This window comes from Myotis myotis, unplaced genomic scaffold (assembly GCF_014108235.1).
Source record: "Myotis myotis isolate mMyoMyo1 unplaced genomic scaffold, mMyoMyo1.p scaffold_m19_p_44, whole genome shotgun sequence".
NCBI classification, from domain to species: Eukaryota; Metazoa; Chordata; class Mammalia; order Chiroptera; family Vespertilionidae; genus Myotis; species Myotis myotis.
This window is the reverse complement of record NW_023416351.1, coordinates 44,510-61,605: the sequence shown is the minus strand read 5'-3', so window position 1 is coordinate 61,605 and position 17,096 is coordinate 44,510. Positions and strand designations below refer to the sequence as shown.

The 17,096-nt window shown below is 68.7% G+C and overlaps 1 protein-coding gene across 2 annotated transcripts in view; it reads right to left on the bottom strand.

The window, feature by feature from the left end:
• The window catches only part of OLFM1 (olfactomedin 1), a 28,924-nt gene extending 12,580 nt beyond the window's left edge, over positions 1-16,344 (bottom strand). Inside the window, exons 1-2 of one of the 2 annotated variants that reach the window (XM_036306964.1) lie at positions 16,054-16,344; positions 3,094-3,243 (exon numbers count right to left, since the gene is read on the bottom strand). In XM_036306964.1, the coding sequence (XP_036162857.1) occupies positions 3,094-3,243; positions 16,054-16,119 (216 nt within the window). In that variant the 5' untranslated portion in view covers positions 16,120-16,344. Of the gene's footprint in view, positions 1-3,093; positions 3,244-4,977; positions 5,447-16,053 lie in introns of those variants that run through there. The other variant, XM_036306963.1, reaches the window with a different exon arrangement.
• Between the last annotated feature and the right edge of the window lie 752 nt (positions 16,345-17,096).

The following is a 17,096-nucleotide window of genomic DNA, read 5'->3' as shown; positions in this document are numbered from 1 at the left end:
GGGTGGCTCCGGTGCCCTCGGGCCCTCTCTCCTGAGACGCTGTATGACCTAGAATATGTGTGCTCTAGCGCCCGAAGTCCCCCTGTCCCCTCACCTTCCTGCTCTGTCACTCTGAATCACTGCAGCACCTCTTTTGAGAAAAGTTGCAATGCTTGGTTTCCTTCGCCCTTCAAGGCCCTGCCCAACGGCACCTCCTCCAGGCAGGCCTCCCTGATGAGCTAAGCCAGAAGTGGCTGCACACGACTTGGAAACAACCTCACCCTGTTGGCACAGTGCCTGCCCAGGAGTAACCTGCACAGCTGTCTCAGCCACCTTGCTGGACGGGGAGACTCGGGGAGGGAGGGGGACTGGCCCCCTTCACACCTGTCACCTCAGCACGGGACTCAGCCACCTCGTGCACAGGGGCGCCCCCTGCAGCCGTGTGGCTGGGAGGAAGGGACACAATGGCGGTTCCATCAAGCCCCGCCCCACCGGGGCTAACATTCCTGACTGCGGGCTGCAGGCGACACCTCCCACTTGCTGGTCACAGGCTTGGGTCTCAGCGTCTAACGGGGCTCAGCGACGTTAGGAAACGTGCCTGCCCTCACACTGCAGCGGTCAGCCACATCCAAGGCCTGGTCTGACTCCCACGCCCGCACTTTCAAACCCAGGGCCCCGCATGTCTTCCAAGAGCACAGAGTGGGGGGCCGCCTGCCCTCTGCCCACCCTCTGCCCGCCCCACACCCGCTGAGGGTCTCTGTGGTCCTTAGCCCTGACGCCAGGTGCCTCCCAAGGACTCCAGGCCCATGGAAACCAGAGCTGAGGGCAAGGGACCAGCTCGCCATGGGGCGCCCGTAGGGGATTGTAGGGTGGAGCCTTCGTGCGGAAGTGGAAGTGGATGGGATGCGCCCAGAGACAGGGCACAGGGGCCACAGCGCTGGGCCCGCCCCCGGGTCCGCCCAGTGCCCTGGCCTCGCCCTGCCCCTGCTCCTCCACAAGGAAAGAGGAGGGGAGACTGGGGCAACCCAGCTGGAGGAGGAGCAGGAGGAGGAGGAGTGGGAGGAGCAGCGGGAGGAGGGGGAGGGGAAGGAAGAGGAGGAGGAGGGGGAGAAGGAGGGGGAGGGGGAGGGGAAGCAGGAGGCCCTGCCCCTTCTGCAGGCAGAAGGCACAGAGCAGCCAGGCCCTCGGCAAATGGCTGTGCCCTGGGAGAGCAGTGCCCACGGGTACGCCGAGGGCTGCACACGGCTAAGCAGTGACGCCCTGGCTCAGGGGCAGAAAGAAGAGCTGCAGTGCCAGGGCTCCCGGAGCTTTCTGGAACCCTGACTGGCTTCCTGTCAGGAGCGGGAGGTGGGGGGTCTCAGCGCCGGCCCTGAGCGGAGGCCCCCAGGCTCCACCCCCCTCCGGTTCTGAGTGATTAAGGCTCGTGAGGCTCTGGTCTAGCTTGTGTGAATACATGTTTGCCGAAGCTGCTAAGGCTTTGACTTTCTTTTTAAGTGACTTTCTCGGTGGGAAAAGAACACAGCTCTGCCCCTCCAAGGGCGCAGCCCCAGGGACCGGCTGCTGCCCGGCTCTGCCTGCCCCGCCGCCTGCCTCCTGCCCAGGAATCACGGTCCCTCCCAGGCCCTCCTGGGGGCCCCTGACGGCACAGCTGGGAAACGGGTCCAAGCGAGGGACCCGCAGGTCCACCTGCAGCCGAGCGAGGGTCTCAGTGAGCGGGGCTCAGGCCCAGCAGGTGCCGGCCTCTCCTGGGCGGGGGGGCAGCCCGAGGACGGCGCCCTCCAGCACCCCCTCCCCATGGCTCCTCTCTTGCCCCCAACTGAGGGCAAAGCCACGGCTTCACGCTGTGTGTGTGTGTGTGTGTGTGTGTATCTGTGTGTATGAGTATTTGTATGTGGTGTGTGTGTGTATGCGAGGTGTGTGCAGTGTGTGTATCTATGTGTGTGTGTGGTGTGTGTATGTACTTGTGTGTATGTGAGGTGTGTGCAGTGTGTGTGTGTGTGTATGTATCTGTGTGTATGTGAGGTGTGTGCAGTGTGTGTGTGTGTATGTATCTGTGTATGTGAGGTGTGTGCAGAGTGTGTGTATGTATCTGTGTATGTGAGGTGTGTGCAGTGTATCTATGTGTGTGTCTGTATCTCTGTGTATGAGGTGTGTGCACTGTGTGTGTACCTATGTGTGTGTGGTATGTGTGTGGTGTGACCCGCTCTCTCAGGGTGGGAAGGGTCCCCTCGCCTGGGAGGAGGGTGATGAGTGGAACAGAGGCCCCATTTCTCCTTCCCATGAACTCCGACCCCCGGGCTCTCCGGGAACCCAGGGGTCTGGAGGGAATGTGCCAGGAGCTGAGTTGGCTGTTCCGCCTGCCGCAGCCGCCCCTGTGGGATAGAGGCTGCCGGGCCCGGTGGGCGCGAGGACCGGGGGTGAGCGCGGCCCCGCTCACCGGCTGTCTCCCGGGAGGAGCCGGGGCCTCTCTCTTGACCCACATTTCCACTGCCCGAGGTGGCGTGAAAGACCTCATCTACGTCACATGGTTCTTGTGAAGATTCAGTGAAGTAATGGACGGAAAATGTCTATGCGACTGCGTGGGGCTGTTCCCAGGTGGGCGACGAAGGTGACCACTTAACCTGCTTCTATGCCAGGAGCGCGCCCTCGGGGGGTGGGGGTGGGGTGCCTCCTCGGTGGGCAATGCTCGGCCTGCCACGCGCCAGGTCCAACAGCTCAGAGGAGGGAAAATCCCTGCGGGCAAACCCGCGTGGCCTGCACCCCGGGTCCCGGGACGCTGCTGCCGGGGCCAGAGCCTGAGGCCGCAGGTGAAGGCGTCCCCGGGGGAGGCGGCATGAGGGGAGCCCAGTGGCTTCTCAGTGGAGCTGCAGTGATGGGGAGGGTCTGTCATCTCCTCCTGGACCGCTGGGGAGTCCCCATCTACTCACTCACTCATCACTCATCCACAAATATCCTCAATGGGAAGAGGGAGTCGTGGAGCTGGGACGGACCCTGCGGGCTGGCCACGCCTCGGCGGCGGCGGTGTGGACACGCACACGCACACACGCACACACGCACACACGCACACACACACACACGCACACAGGGGCACACACATGCCCCGCACAGACTCACCTTCTCCAGCAGCTGCCGCAGCTGTTTCGTACGGGCGTCCCGCGAGCACATGGTCTGCTGGGGGGCGACCACCGTGCAGATACACCTGCCCTCGCTGTCCTGGGCGGAGCTGTACACCTGCCAGCTCTCCTCAGGGTTGGTGGGCAACACCTGGGCGGGGGGGGGGGGGGGGGGGAGAGACAGTGAGACATCAGGTGGGACACGGGGAGGACTGTCCAGGCCAACCCCGGGGCAAAGCAGACAGAAATGATCTAAAGATGTTCTGATGGCGGGGGGGGGGGGGGCGGGGAGACGGTCCCCAAAAACAAAGGGCCTCCCGTCAGGGTCCCCGGGGCTGGACGGGAGTCCGACAGGCACGGCTGTTTACAGTTTTTCAAATTCAAGGGATAGTGGAGTTTTGGCGTCTGACCAAACCGATCCATTAGGCAGAGGGAGGGGCAGCCGGGGCCGGAGCTGGAAGGGGAGGGAGGCGGGAGGCCGCTGGTGGACCCAGTGGGCACGTAACTGAGAAATACGATCCCCTCCCCTGAGGGCGAGCAGGGGGGCTCGCAGCCGCAGCCGAAGCTGCTCCCCGCTCCTCCCAGAGCCGGAGATGAAGCACCCACCGTCAGACCGTTAATAGCTGCGACCCAACCGCTATCAGCCAGGGTGCGAGGACCCAGCCCGAGCCCTCCCGCCCGCCCGGCGCAGGCTGCCCTGAAACGCCAGGCCCCAAGCGCACGGCTGCTCCCACCCTGAGTGTGGGGATGTCACCGAGTTCCTGGTGACAGGCGTCACGCCCAATCTCAGTCCAGCCAGAGCTGGGGACCGCAGGTGTCACCTTGCAGTCGGCTCAGGTGGTCCGAGGGCCAGGTGCGCGGGGCGGGGGCACACTCCCCGGCACCTCCTCGGCCCCCACAGCCTGCCCAAAGAGGCAGGTCACCCGCTATTTTTAGCTCGGGGTGGGGAGAAGTTGGTGCTGAGAAAGGAGAGTGCGGGCACATTTAATTCCATTCACTTCCAAACCCAGCAGCTGGAAGCAGAGGGGAGCGGCGTGAGCAGGAAGCACTGCAGGGGTGCCTGAACCCGCAGGTGCCGGGGACTCAGAGGGCGTCCCCGAGCCTCCTCCCCCAGCTCAGTGCCCTTGACAGCAAAAAGGGGAGCTCCGGAACCTCTGCCCTTCACCTCTCCTTCCAGCTGCCTGGGCCTCCGGGGGGCACCCGCCCACTCACGGGGCTCCAGCTCAGCCTCCCTCCAGCCGCTGGGCCACCCTCCTGTCAGCCCTGCCCAAAGCCGGGCCCCCTCCCCCGCCTTGAGCAGGGAGGCAGGGGGGAGGGCCCGCGGGAGGCATGGGGTGAGCCGGCAGCTGGTGGCACCCAGGGGACCAGCCCCCGCCCCTCCGCACACTTGGGGCCTTCAAGCAGGGACGGGAGGACAGAGCCCTGGGGCTCTGGGGCGCGCAGGCGGGAGGGCACGGCTCCGGCCAAGGCCTGGCCGGGCAGGACCGGCTGCTACAAAGTAGGGAGGGCTCCGTGCGAGTCCGGTGGACCCAGCGCGCCGGGCGGAGCGGAGCGGCGCGTCGCCAGCCTCACCTGCTGAGTGACCTTGGACGAGTCCCCGGGCCCCCGCCTCGTCCTAACCTCACCAGGAGCGACCTGCTCCGCCCTGACCCAGGACGCCACCCCGAGTCCCCGAGCGCCCCCGGGCGGGACGGGCAGAGCCGGGCAGCGTGGCTGGAGGGGCGGCGGCGGGAGCGGCCGGGCTGGGGCGCGGGGCGCGGGGCGCCGGTCCCCACCGCAGCGCCCAGGAGCCGCCCCCTGACCTGCCTGCCCCGAGCGCCCGGCCGCTCCCGGTGGCGCCGCCCAGCCCGGTCGGGGGTCGGAGGGCCGGGAGGGCGGCACTTACGCCGGTGCTGCGGTCCAGCGTGCCGCCGCCGGCCGCCGAGAGCCGGGTGGTGTTGAGGCCCACGAGCGAGGGCAGCGTCTGGGACATCCAGTTGGTGATCATGGCCATGGTGCTCAGCACAACCCCGATCTTGAGCAGCGGCACCGACATCGCGCCCGAGTCGCCTCCTGCGCCCGCGCCGCGCCGGCGCCGGCCCCGCGCCCCGGGCAGCCTTCAGGCGGCGGGCACCGCGGCGGGCAGGGGCGACCGGCCGCGTCCCCGCGCCCCCTCGGCCCGCCGCCGCCCGCCCGCCGCCGCCGCCGCCCCGCGCGCCCCGGCCATGGTGCGCCGCCTCCGGGCGCGGAGAGAGTGGCCGCCGGCGGCCTCCGCGCTGTCCCGGTGCCGGTGCCGCCGCCGCGCCCTCCGCGCCCCGCCGCCGCCGGGAAGGGCCGCCGCTCTGGCTCCGCGCGCCGGGCAGACTGCGCGGGGGCCGCGGCCGGGAGGCGGGGACAAGGCCGGGCGACGGCGACGCGCTCAGCCCAGGAAATGGGTGGATTCTTCCTCCCGCTGGCTCCCCGCCGCCCCCTGGCGCCGGCCGCGAGGCCTGCAAACCTCAGGCGCCGGGAGCCGGGACGGGGTGACTGGCCGGGAAGACACCGCCGCGCCCAGGGCACCCAAGTCCTCTGGGGCGGAGGCCCGAGCGGCACTGATGGGCCCTCCCTCACCCCCAGGCGGCCGGGGACCCTTCAGAGACCCCACACCCAGGGCCCGCTCCACCCCAGCTAGTGCCAGGGTGGCCCTTGGAAGAAGGGGTGCTCCTGGCCGCAGCCGGTCGACACCCAGCGCTGTGGGCTCCGGGGCGCGGGCTGAGGGGTGGGCACACGGAGCGGGAGCTGGGTGCATCCCAACGGGGGGCGCTCAAGGGGCCCCACCCACGAGCAGGGTGAGGCGGGGCCTGGGGTCTGTGGTTAGGGCGGGGCTGGAGCCACAGTCCCGTGCCCGCGCTGGGGCAGGGCAGGTTGGCACCAGTCCCTGCTCCGGCGGCCTCAGCGCGAGGCCACGGGAGTCTCCGGGGCTCGCTGGCTGGATCCACACCCTCACGGGCTCATTTCGGCTCACCCGGGAGGGCAGGCTCCCCTCCAGCCTGCACCGAGCTCGCCCGCCATTGGGTGGCCCCCCCTTCCCTCCCCCCCCCCATCGCTCCCTGCACTCCCTCTGGGGGGACAGTGACCTCCTTCCCGATGGGCCGGGAGGCAGGGGTGGCCTTCCCCACGCCCACCTGAGCGGGACCCCCTCTCCGCTGCGCCCCGTCTGCCGAAGGAACTCAGTACAGCAGGAGGGGCCAGCCCAGTGCTGGGTGGGAGACCCAGGGAGGAAGGGGTCTCTGGTTTGTTTTCCTGGCTAATACCCGGGATCTGTGGCCGCTGAGGCCTAAAAGCCACAGATTCCAACTGTTGGGGAAGGGCGCCACCTCCCAGTGAGAGCAGGTACTGCAGGCTCTGCCTTCGTGGGTGCCCAGGGTGCCCAGGCCGCATTGGCCCACCACCCGCCTCCATCCGGCACAGGGGACGCAGGTCCAGGCCACGTGTGCTCCCGCCACTTCCCACAGCAGCAAGGGCAGCGACCACGGACGTGCTGGAACCGTCCAGCCGCACCACCCAGGCGTCGGCTCGGCAGCCACGGTGTTTACTAAGCGACACCCACCCCAGATTCCGGCGCTTCCCACGGCCCAACCGCGCGAACCAACACTCCTCACAACCAGCCAGGTGCCGGAGAACCAGGAGGACCGTCAGCGGTGCCCGCGCCATGGCTCTGGGCAGCCTGGGCTCCAGCCCTGCCTCTGCCGAGGTAATTAGCCCTTCCGAGCCTCAGTTTCCCCATCTCTGAAATGGGTCTAATACCAGTGCCCTTCCTCTCGGGGTGTTGTGAGGGTGGAGCAGGGGCAGGAGCAGGCGTGGCGCCCAGGGAGGGGCCCGTCGTTGGCAGCCCTGCTGTGCACGGACCAGCGCGCCCAGAGAGGACCCGCGGCGAGTGGCTGGTGCGCAGAGGGCAGAGGGCAGAGGGCAGAGGGCATTATGCCCCGGGCACTCCCCGCTCTCTTCAGAGCTGCTTTGTCTGAAGACTGCGGGGGGTGGAGGCCTACACCTGGAGGGGGTGGTGTCGGACCTGGCAACACGCCCAGGGGCATGCTGGGAAGGCGACACCTCGGGTCGCAGATGCGGGGGAACCCCCTGGTCTGGCTGGGAGAGCGTCTGGTTTGATTTCATGTCAGCTGCGTCCCGGGAGGACGGAGTGGGTATGAGATCTGCAGAGGGCACCTCGGCCGCTGCGCTTCCCGGGAGCAAGTCCAGGCGGCCACGCGGGAAGGAGGATGGCCGTGGAGAGTGGCTGGAGGCCGGGGACCTCCCACCCTCTGGGGCCCAGAGATCCCGACCCCCGACCCCCGACCCCCGACCCCTCTCCTGAGCGTGAGGTCGAGTGGGGGAGCCAGGGAGGGCTTGGCACCCCTCAGGGCCGGCCAAGAAGCAGCCTCTCAAACATGCAGCTTGGGGGCTCCCACAGGCTCCTCAAATGTAGCCCGAGCCTGGGAACGCCTCCGCTCCCTGGGACTAAGCCGACCGACCGGCCGACCGACCGACCAGGAGGTCACAGGACTGGAGGGCGGTGGGAGGAAGACCGGACTCACCACCCCCTCAGCCTTTCACACCGGCCGTCTCTGCTCATCACTCGTCTGTGGTTCAGAGTCCAATGGACCCACTGTGCCCGCTCTCTGCCCAGATGCAGCGTGCGGACGGGACAGGGTGTGCAGGCGGTGGCGGCACCTGCTGCCCCAACTGCATCTGTGCCCTCCAGCCTGCACCCCAGCTGCCTGCACCCCCTCTGCCCGCACCCCCCACACGCACACCCACCTGCACCCCCGTTGCCTGCACCCCCCTGCACCCCAGCTGCCTGCACCCCCCGCCCGCACCCCAGCTGCCCGCACCCCCCTGCACCCCAGCTGCCTGCACCCCCTGCCTGCACCCCATCTGCCCGCACCCCCCACACGCACACCCACCTGCACCCCCGCTGCCCGCACCCCCCCTGCACTCCAGCTGCCTGCACCCCCCGCCCGCACCCCAGCTGCCCGTACCAGCTGGGAGGCTTGAGGGAGTCACTCGCTCGTCTCATGCCCAGGCAGAGCCCTCCCCCCGCAGCCATCTGAGGCGCCGCCTGTAATGCACTTGGAAGGGTCGTCGCGAAGCCGCGAGCGCGTCTAATTTGATGAGAGGCTACGGGCATTCCACGTGCAAGCGCTGGGCGCTGAAGGGTGAAGCGTTTGCATGAAAGGACAGGCCGGGAGGGAGGAGTCTAAACCCAACGTGCTTGCGGCTTCCCCGGACGCCGTTCTGATCTGCAGCTCTGATCCCATCGCCGCAGGACGGAGCAGGCACGGTGCCCAGGCACCCCGTCAGCGCCCGGCATCCCTCCGCCCTACGGATGCCGGGTCGGGGCACAGCCGGCCCCTCACAGTGAGGCTCAGAGGATGGCGACCTGTCCAAGGTCACGTGGTCACGGCGTCCGGGCCAGCTCTGAGGCTGTAACAGAGCGGGGGGTGGGGGGGGAGGCGGGGCCGGGGGCCCACAGGTGTCCGTGGCTGCAGCTCTGGAGGCTGCGAGGCTGAGATCAAGATGCAGGGGCCCCTCGGGGTCCTGTCCTCACATGTAGGGCGGGCACACGGAGGGCAGGTGCGGCCCCGACCACTCAGGCGGCAGACATTTCCATGGGTCCCTCTGCTGAGACCGCCTTTGGGGTGAGGATCGCAGCATGACTGGGGAGCACATGACATTCACTGGAGACCTCACGGACTCCGGGACCCGCACGGTTCCACGGCGCCCGCCAGCCACAGACACGTTTCTGCCAGAGCCTCCCAGGCCTCGTGGGAAGGCTGAGTGGCTGTCCCTCCCCGCATGGTCCGGCTCCGGCCCGCGGGGCTGGGCCACCAGACGTGACCCGCTGGACGGTCAGGCCTGTGTCCTCAGCCAGCCCTGCCCAGCCTGGACCTCGGCGGGCTCCGGGCTTGGCACCGACTCACCGGTACACATGGGCACACGAGGCCCAGCGCCACCGCCCCGCGGCTCACAGCCCTCCCTCCATCACGGGAGCACCTGCTGCCTGGGACATGCGTGTGGGGCCAGCAGACCCACGGAGCCCGCGACGGCTGTGCGGCCCCTGAGTGTCTCCACCCACAGACAGGAAACTGGGTCCACGGGGACTTGCCTGGGTCCAGCCAGTCCCCCCACCCCCTCCTTGGCAAAGTGGCCCCCAAAGGACAGTGTAGGTGCCCTTTTGCTGCTTAAAATATGCATCTTTTCCTCAGGCCACTTGCACATGGGGAGGGGGGCAGGGAAACGGATAGAGAGAAGGAAGGAGAGAAGAAAGAGGTGGAGGAGAAAGACAGGAGCGGGGGAGGAGAGGGAGGAAGAGGGGAGGAGGGTGGAGGGAGGGAGGGGGAGGAAGGGGCCCCCTTGCCCCCTGTGCCCGCCTCTGCACGCACTGTCCCTGCTGGAAGGAAGCCCGGGAGCAGGGAGAGGGCTGGTCTGGGCCGGGCACTGGGGAGGCGCCCACAGGTGTCCTGGACCCTCTCCGGCACCAGGAGGACCAGCAAAGACTGTCCGACCGAAGGTCCCTTTCGTTTGGCCCCTCTGTGCCTCTGAGTCTACGGGCCGACGGGGGGAGGCGGGGTGGCGGCCATGCTTCCGGTGAGAGGCTTTCCCTCCTGCTGAGCCGCCCCGCCCGACGCTGGGCTTGGCGCATGACCTGACGCGGGGCCGCTGCGGCATCTGAGCCCGAGCCCGCAGAGCTGCTGCCACCCGATGCCATGAGGACGTGCGCCCAGCGGGGTGAGACGCCCGTGGCCAGAGCTGGCCAGCGCCGTGGGCAGCGCCTCCTGGTGCCCCTCCCACAGCTGCCACGGCCACTGGGGAGGTTCCGCGCTGCCCCGCGGCCTCGGGCAGCCCACGCCCTCATCCTGCCGGGCCCACAGGCCATTCTCCTGGTCGCCCGGGAGGAATGGGCCCCTTCTGGGCGGCTGGCGCTGGCAGACCCCGGGGCTCGGGCCCCACACATTGCGGGCCCTGCTCTCCAGGCAGCGAGGGGACTCGCCACGGCCACCGAGAAGCAGCCTGCTCTGTGAGTGAGCGATCGCCCCGACATGAGTAATTGATCCCCAAGCGAATGAGAAAGGGGCGTCGTTATAGGCACCTCTGAGAGCCGGCGCTGGGGTCCCGCTGGGGCTGGAGGAGAGGCCCGGATGCAGCCTCTGTGGGGAGCAGGGACGTGGGCGCCCTCCCGATTCTAGCGACGGGGTCCCTGCCCTGAGCTCGGGCTCTGTCCCCACCATCGTGCCAACCAGGGCCCTCCCTGCCTGCCTGGACCTGGCCGCCTGCACCACAGGCTGCCGCCGCCGTCTCCGAGGAAATCCCAGGAGTTGCTCGTGGAGTCACATGACACTCCCGCGCCCCCTCCCCCTGCCACTGTGTCCACAGGAAAGATGCGGGTGGTGGGTGCGTGTGGGGGGCGGGGCACAGCTGTGCACGAGCAGCCAGCCGTCTCCGAGCCGGCACCTTGGTAAGCGCACGTCTGCTCCTTCCGGCCCTCAGACCCCCCACGCCCTTGAAGCAGCGGGACCCACTCTCTTTCCAGAAGCCCCGCGCGAGCCCTGTGCTCGCGAGAGGGGTATCTGCGCGAGGTCTGGGCCCCGGAGGGCACCTCGCGGCCCCCTAAACCCGCAGGGACTCTCCAAGGTGCCGCCTTCCCGCACGGCACGCTGTGGACAAAAGCTGGGGGTTCACACCCTCCGTCTCTCACCTGTACCCTCCAGCCCAGGCCCTGCTCCCTCCCAGACCACTGGCCAGACCCCAAGGTCCCTGAACTGTCCCCAGCGGTGTCTGCCCCCTTCCCACGCCCAGGTCCCAGCGAGCAGAGCCACGGCGCCCAAACATGGCGAGAGCAACTTCCCCCGCCCCCTCCTGTTGCCGGGGCAGCTGTCGCGAGGTGTAACCTGGGTACTGAAGAGCAAGAGACCTGCCCGGACTGGGAGCCGAGCCAGGCACACTGAGCCTGTGCTTCCTTCTTGGACCTCGGTCCCTCGGCAGCGAAGGGACTGGTCCAGGGTCACCCGTCCCAGCGGGAGGTGGGAAGGAACTCCCCCGCTCTGAGCCCGCCGAGCCCGCTCCCCGCGCCCGCTGTGCCCCTGCTAGAGGCCGAGGCTCAAGGCTGAGGCTCAAGGTCGGCAGCAGGCGAGCATGTGGCCCCGCAGCCAGAGACGCGGCTCAGCGGGTGCTCGGACGCGACGGCAGGCTCCGGGGCCGCACCGGGCGCCTCCTGTCACGGGCGCCGAGATAACGAGCTGCTTCCTCTCTGTTCCGTGTTTCTCTCTTTCTTAACGAGAACACGCACTCGGTGCCACGGGTGCCAGACAGGGCTGGGACCGCGCCGGGGCCTGCCACCTCCTCCCGCCCCCCGACGCCCCTCGCCCTCCCCAAGCCTCGGTCTCCGTCCTTCCAGGGCGAGGACAATGACGCGGGGTCCCGGGGACTGTGGAGACTTGACCCAGATGCAGCTCCGGGCGGGGTTTGACGCGGTGACACAAAAGGTGTTCACCCTGGCTACTGGCTTCATCCCCAGCGCCTTGGGCTCCGGGCCAGTTTCTTACCCGAACGATGAGCTAAACAAAGAGGCCTGCGTTCCCCCACCCTCCCTCCCTCCCTCCCCCGGCCACGCCCGCGTGGGTGGCCTCGTGGCTGCAGGTTTCAGAGTGTGAACACCCACAGAGCATCCTTCAGAGCCGAACACGGGCTCCTTCCGCCGCCGGCTCACGCGGCCACGCATCTGACTCCACGTGGCGGGTCTTGGTTCTGTGTCACCCCACACGGCGGTGTTAACACCGACCGCAGGGCCGACGACTTTGGGAATAAATGCCACCCGGAGCAGAAGCCGCCTTTCTCCTTCCGAGGGAGGTGGAGTCGGGGACGAGAAGCAAACTGCTGTCGGAGACGGAGACGGGCGGCCGCCGGGGCTGGGTTTACAGCTTACGGGGCTCGGCCCTCCCGCCCGGGGCAGGACGGCGGAAACGCGCACTGGATTCCCGTGGCCTGAACGGACTGGTGCAGTGAACCCCCCGCCCCCCGTGCTCCCCGAGCCCAGACCCCACTCCCACTCGGGTGCAGGGCAGCTGTGGGCCGCCCCGGGGCAGGTGGGCAGAAGCCGATGGGTCCTCCGGCCCCAGTTCAGGCCCCGCAGGTGACAGCACGTGCTGTTTCACTCTGGTTACATTTGTTGGGGGCTGGGCCCGGTCTCCGCTGCAGGAGGAGCTGAGGGTGGGGGTGGAGGGCTCCTCTGTGGCCCTGCCCCACCCCCGTCCCCTGAGGGGAGGCCAGGGTTCGGTTTCCTCTCTGCTCAGGCGCCCAGACCAGTGGGGGCTGAGCACACAGCGGTCACGCCTGAGAACGACCGACAACCACAGCTGGTACCCAGGAGGCTCTGTGCTCAGGCCCAGCGGGGACCCCACCAGGTGTCGGGGATGCTCTGTCGTTAAGAAAGGCCATGCCCGGCCCGGCCGATGGGGCTCAGTGGGTGAGCGTCGACCTATGAACCTGGAGGTCACCGTTCGATTCCCGCTCAGGGCACAGGCCCGGGTTGCGGGCTTGATCCCCAGTGTGGGGCGTGCAGGAGGCAGCCGACCCATGATTCTCTCTCATCATGGATGTTTCTCCCCCTCTTTCCCTCTCCCTTCCTCTCTGAAATCAATAAAAATATATTTAAAAAAAGAAAAGCCATGGCCTGCCTGTGAGCCTGGCTGACAGGGAGGCTCTGCCTCACCCGTGCACGGACTCCCGCAGCTCGCCTTCCCCAGCCGAGCTCGTGCTGTGCCCTGTGTGCAGCCCCCCGCCCCTGGCCCCCCGCAGTCCTGCCCCGGGCTCCCTGCTGGACCCCGGGCCGCTGCCTCCTGCGGGGCTGTCTCCAGCTCCAGGAGAGAGAAGGCCCCCTCCCTCCACGCAGCCTCCGCTTGGCTCACACTCGCTCCTGCCTCTTAAACAAACAACGATGGCAGGGCCCCGGCGCCCGCGAGGCCGGCTCAGATGCCAGATGGCGAGGCTCGGACTCGCTCGGCACCGTGAGCCCCGGTTTGCCCACGTGCAGCCCGACCAGCTGGCGGCCGAGCCTGTGTGTGAAGGAGGGACAGGGAGCGGCGGAGAGAGCAGGGCTGGGTTCCCGCAGGGAGACCTCCCTCAGACCCATCCCGGGCAGCCCTCCTGCCCCCACACGGTGGGCGGTCAAGAGCCTCCTCAAGGTCTCGGGACAGTGCCTGGTGGGACGGGGGATGGGGGGGTGGGGGTGGGAGGGGGGGCGGGGGTGTGTGAGGGCAGCTGGGCTCAAGGTCGAGGTTACACAGCGTCCTGGCCCTCTCAGGCCGTCACACAGGAGGGCCACGCTTCTCTCTGAGGGCAGCCGAGTGGACCGGGAGCACAGGCCGCCCCGTGCCACCCTGGGCCCCGCCCCCTGGGACAGAGGGACCCACGCCCCTTCCGGCGGGGAAACGCAGGCCTTTAATGGAAGTCACAGAACAAGACCACCTGGAACGTCTTCCTGTCTGAGGTCAGAGTTCACTGGGGCCACCAGCGTGGCGCGTAGTAGGCCGTCCATCAACACCTGGCATTTGACTGAGCGGCTGGTCGTGCGCCGTGGGGAGCACAGATGGCGGCATGTGCTCGCTGCCCCGCCCGCCCGCCCGCGAGGTCCCAGCAGCTTGGAACGTGCAGTTAAGACCCACGCGCACGCTCCCCACTACTCCCACTTCCATAAACGCAGGCTGCGCCGTCAGCCCCGAGTCCCTCGTGTTACCTAAAGTGTGTGGGGGGAGGGGGGGCGGAGGGGAGACAGAAGCCACCCAGCTGGGGGGTTGGGTGCCCTTCTCTGCTCTAGGTCTCCCGGAGCCCCGAGGTGCTGTGTCCATTTACGAAGGTGACCGGGTGGCACAGGATGCCCACCCTGGGGCGCCCTAGGGTCGAACCTCCGTGGGATCAAGAAAGTGATATTCTTGGGCACGGACGCCCCCATGCAGCTCTCCGATTCCAAGCACCCCAGCCCTGCCCCCACGCCCACTGCCAGGGCCTCGAGGTCACCTGGCCCGACCCTGACACGGTCCCCCTGGATGGGGCAGTGCAGCTGGGGTCCCAGGAGCTGGTGGCCGAGGCAGATGTGCCCTCACAGCTTCCTGGACTTGGAATCCTGCATCGAGTTCAGCCCCCCTTTGTCCTAAAATCCCACGCAATCAGGGAGGATGGGGCCTCCAGCGGGTGGGAGGTCCCCTGGCTGGCGGCCAGGGACACAGGGAGGGACTGGTCCCCTGAGAGGCCCCGCAGCTGAGCTTCAGGAAGGACCTCAGAGGAAAACCCTCCTGGGCCCAGGGGAGAGCGACCCGGAGCTGTCCAGGGTCCTGAGGGACCTCAGCTGCAGGGGAGGGTGCAGGTGTGCCTGGGGGTGGGGCGCTGGCTGAGATGCTGAGGGCTGGTGCCCTCCTTAGCCTGGACGTGGACGGGCAAACACCCAAACCACCGAGGCGAAGCTTCCGACTGAAGTTGAACCAAAAGTTTCCCCAAGAACAGGGGATCTTTACAAAGACTACGGGCGGGGACCCGGGAGGGAAACGTTCTGTGGTCTGGGCATGAAGGCTCAGGGGACCCAGAAGTCAGGGGCCGCGAAGGCCTGGGGGGTCCTGGGGCAGCCACTCCCAGGGCCACTGGAGCCAGCCCTCATGTCCCCCAATGTCTACATAGGGCAATGCCTGCTGTGTTCCTGTCTGTGTCTGAGTCACGTGCGCATGTGTCCCTGTCCGTCCACACGTGCACCTGTCCGTGCACAGTACACAGACACCCCCCCTCCCCCAGGCCTTCCTGCCCCCAGACTTCTCTCGGGGGACATCAGGCTGAGCCTCCACAGGGGACCCGGCCGCCGTCTGGGGCCTCTGAGGCTCAGAGGGGCAGCAAAGCTGCCCAGTGCGGGGTGGAGGCCGCACCTGCCGGCAGAGCTGGGGGGCAGGCAGGGCTCCAGGCAAAACCTGGGGGCTGCTCCGAGCCTCTCTGCTGCGACCGCCTCTCACCTCCCTCTCTCTTTTGTTTCTCCTCTTTTGTTCTGAGAGGAAGACAGGCAGAGAGGGAGGGAGGGAGGGAGGGGCAGTGGGGCTGGGGGCGAAGGTGCGGGCGCCCACCCGCCTCCCGGATTTGCCGCTCCACGGGGTGGCCTGTCCGCTCAGAGCGTGGCACAGTGGCCCCATCCAAAGGGCATTTTAATGTCACTGCCAGCAGCCCGGCTCCCGGTGCCAGAGCCGCCCTGCCAGCAGCGCTCCCGCCTGCCGCCGCCGCCTCCTCCCAGACCTCAGCTCGGAGAAGCAGCTTTAAAATGGAGAACCCCAGCTGGCGAAGGCTCTGTGGGCGCACTGTTCAGGGCGCACTGTTCCGACGGCGAGCCCCCTTGGCGTGCCCCGCGGTCCCAAACGCACACGGCCACTTGCCACTCACACTTCCTGCCGAGCATGTGGCCGCCCCCCAGGCCCTCCACATCGAGCCCAGCGGGCACCCCAGCGGGCACCCCAGCCCAGCGCACGCTGCCTGCCCTCCCAGGTCTGGTCTCAAAGGCAGGATCCCCACGGCGGCTGGGCAGCCCCCAGGGCGGCGCTGTGCCCACAGGCAGGGGGCTCGGCAGCGGGTGCGGGGAGTTAGCTCAGCTCCACCTCTGCAAACGGGGGGCTTGGACATCCTGCTCGGCCCCCCAGATGACCACAGCCCACTGCCCCCTCCTGTGCCCTTTGAACTTCTCAGCAGGGAGGGGGTCCCCCCCACAGCCCAGCTGGGCCGGAGCTGGGGTCCTGGGGAGCTGGACCCAGGCTCTGTCATCTGCACCCCTCCCTCCATCCCAAGTGTGGCCGGCGGGCACCCCGGCGTCCTCCCCAACCGCGGGGCTCTGCGCGGGCAGGGGCGCCTGCTGCGCGAGCTGCTCCCTGACTTTGCAGGCTCGGGGCGCGGGCGCGGGGAGGAAGATGGCGTTGGATGCACGTACTTGAGTGAGTTCGGTGCCCATGAGGAGGAGGAAGAGGAGGCTCAGGAGCTTCCGGGCCGGTTGCATGTCTCGCTGCCGCCCCCAACGCCCTGGCGTGCGGGGCCTGTGCTGCCGGCGCTGCGTGGACGCGGACGCGCTCCCGGCTCTGCTGGCTCCGCGGCGGCGCCGGCGGTGTCCCCGCGCCTTCAGCACCCGGAGCCGGCGGCGCGCGGGGTGTGCTGCGCGGGGCGGCCGCTCTGCATATTGATCGGGGCTGCTCGGCGCCCGGCGGGCGGGGCGGGCGGCGGGCGGGGCGCGCGGCTCCTCCGGCCCCTCCTCCCGCGGCTCAGCGGCTGGGCTCCGGCTCGGGCGCCGGGCGGGGAGGCGCGCTCAGCGGCGGAGCCAAAAGTTTGCAGGGAAGGGGCGGGGCGGGGGGCGCGGAGGGACCCGCGCGCCGGGCTCGGGTGCGGGGAGCGGGAGGGCGCGGCCGGCGGGGATGCGGCTGGGACAGGATGTGACATCACCGAGGCGGGGGAATTGAACTCGCAGGAAATTCCATCCCCACGGGCCGCGGGGCGGGGGGCTCCAGGCCCCTGGGATTGGGGACCTGGACTCAGGCAGCAGCGCGGGGCCGGGCCCTGGGTGCTGGGAGCGGCGCGGAGTGGGAGGGCCTGGCCGGAGGGACAGAGAGCAGGCCCCGCCCTCAGGGAGCTGCTGAGGCTCGGACCCAGGACCGATGCTGCAGGGCGGGTGGGTGACGGGTGGACACACAGGCCTCTCTCCCGCCTGTGGGTGGGGACAGGCCTTGCTGCTGGGGCTTGGGTCCCACTCAGGGTGTGGGGAGGGTGGGTGCTGTGTCCTGGGTGCGTGTGTGCATGTGGGGGTGGGTGCTGTGTCCTGGGTGGGTGCGTGCACGTGGGTGGGTAGGCACTGGTTCGTGAGGGTCCCTGTGGGGCTGCTTGGGTTCCACGCCCAGTGTTTGGATGAGACGGGACACAGCTCTGCCTCCCCAAGAAGCCAGGCCTGAGCCCCTGAGCGCCCGCCCTCACCCCCGGCCCTCACCC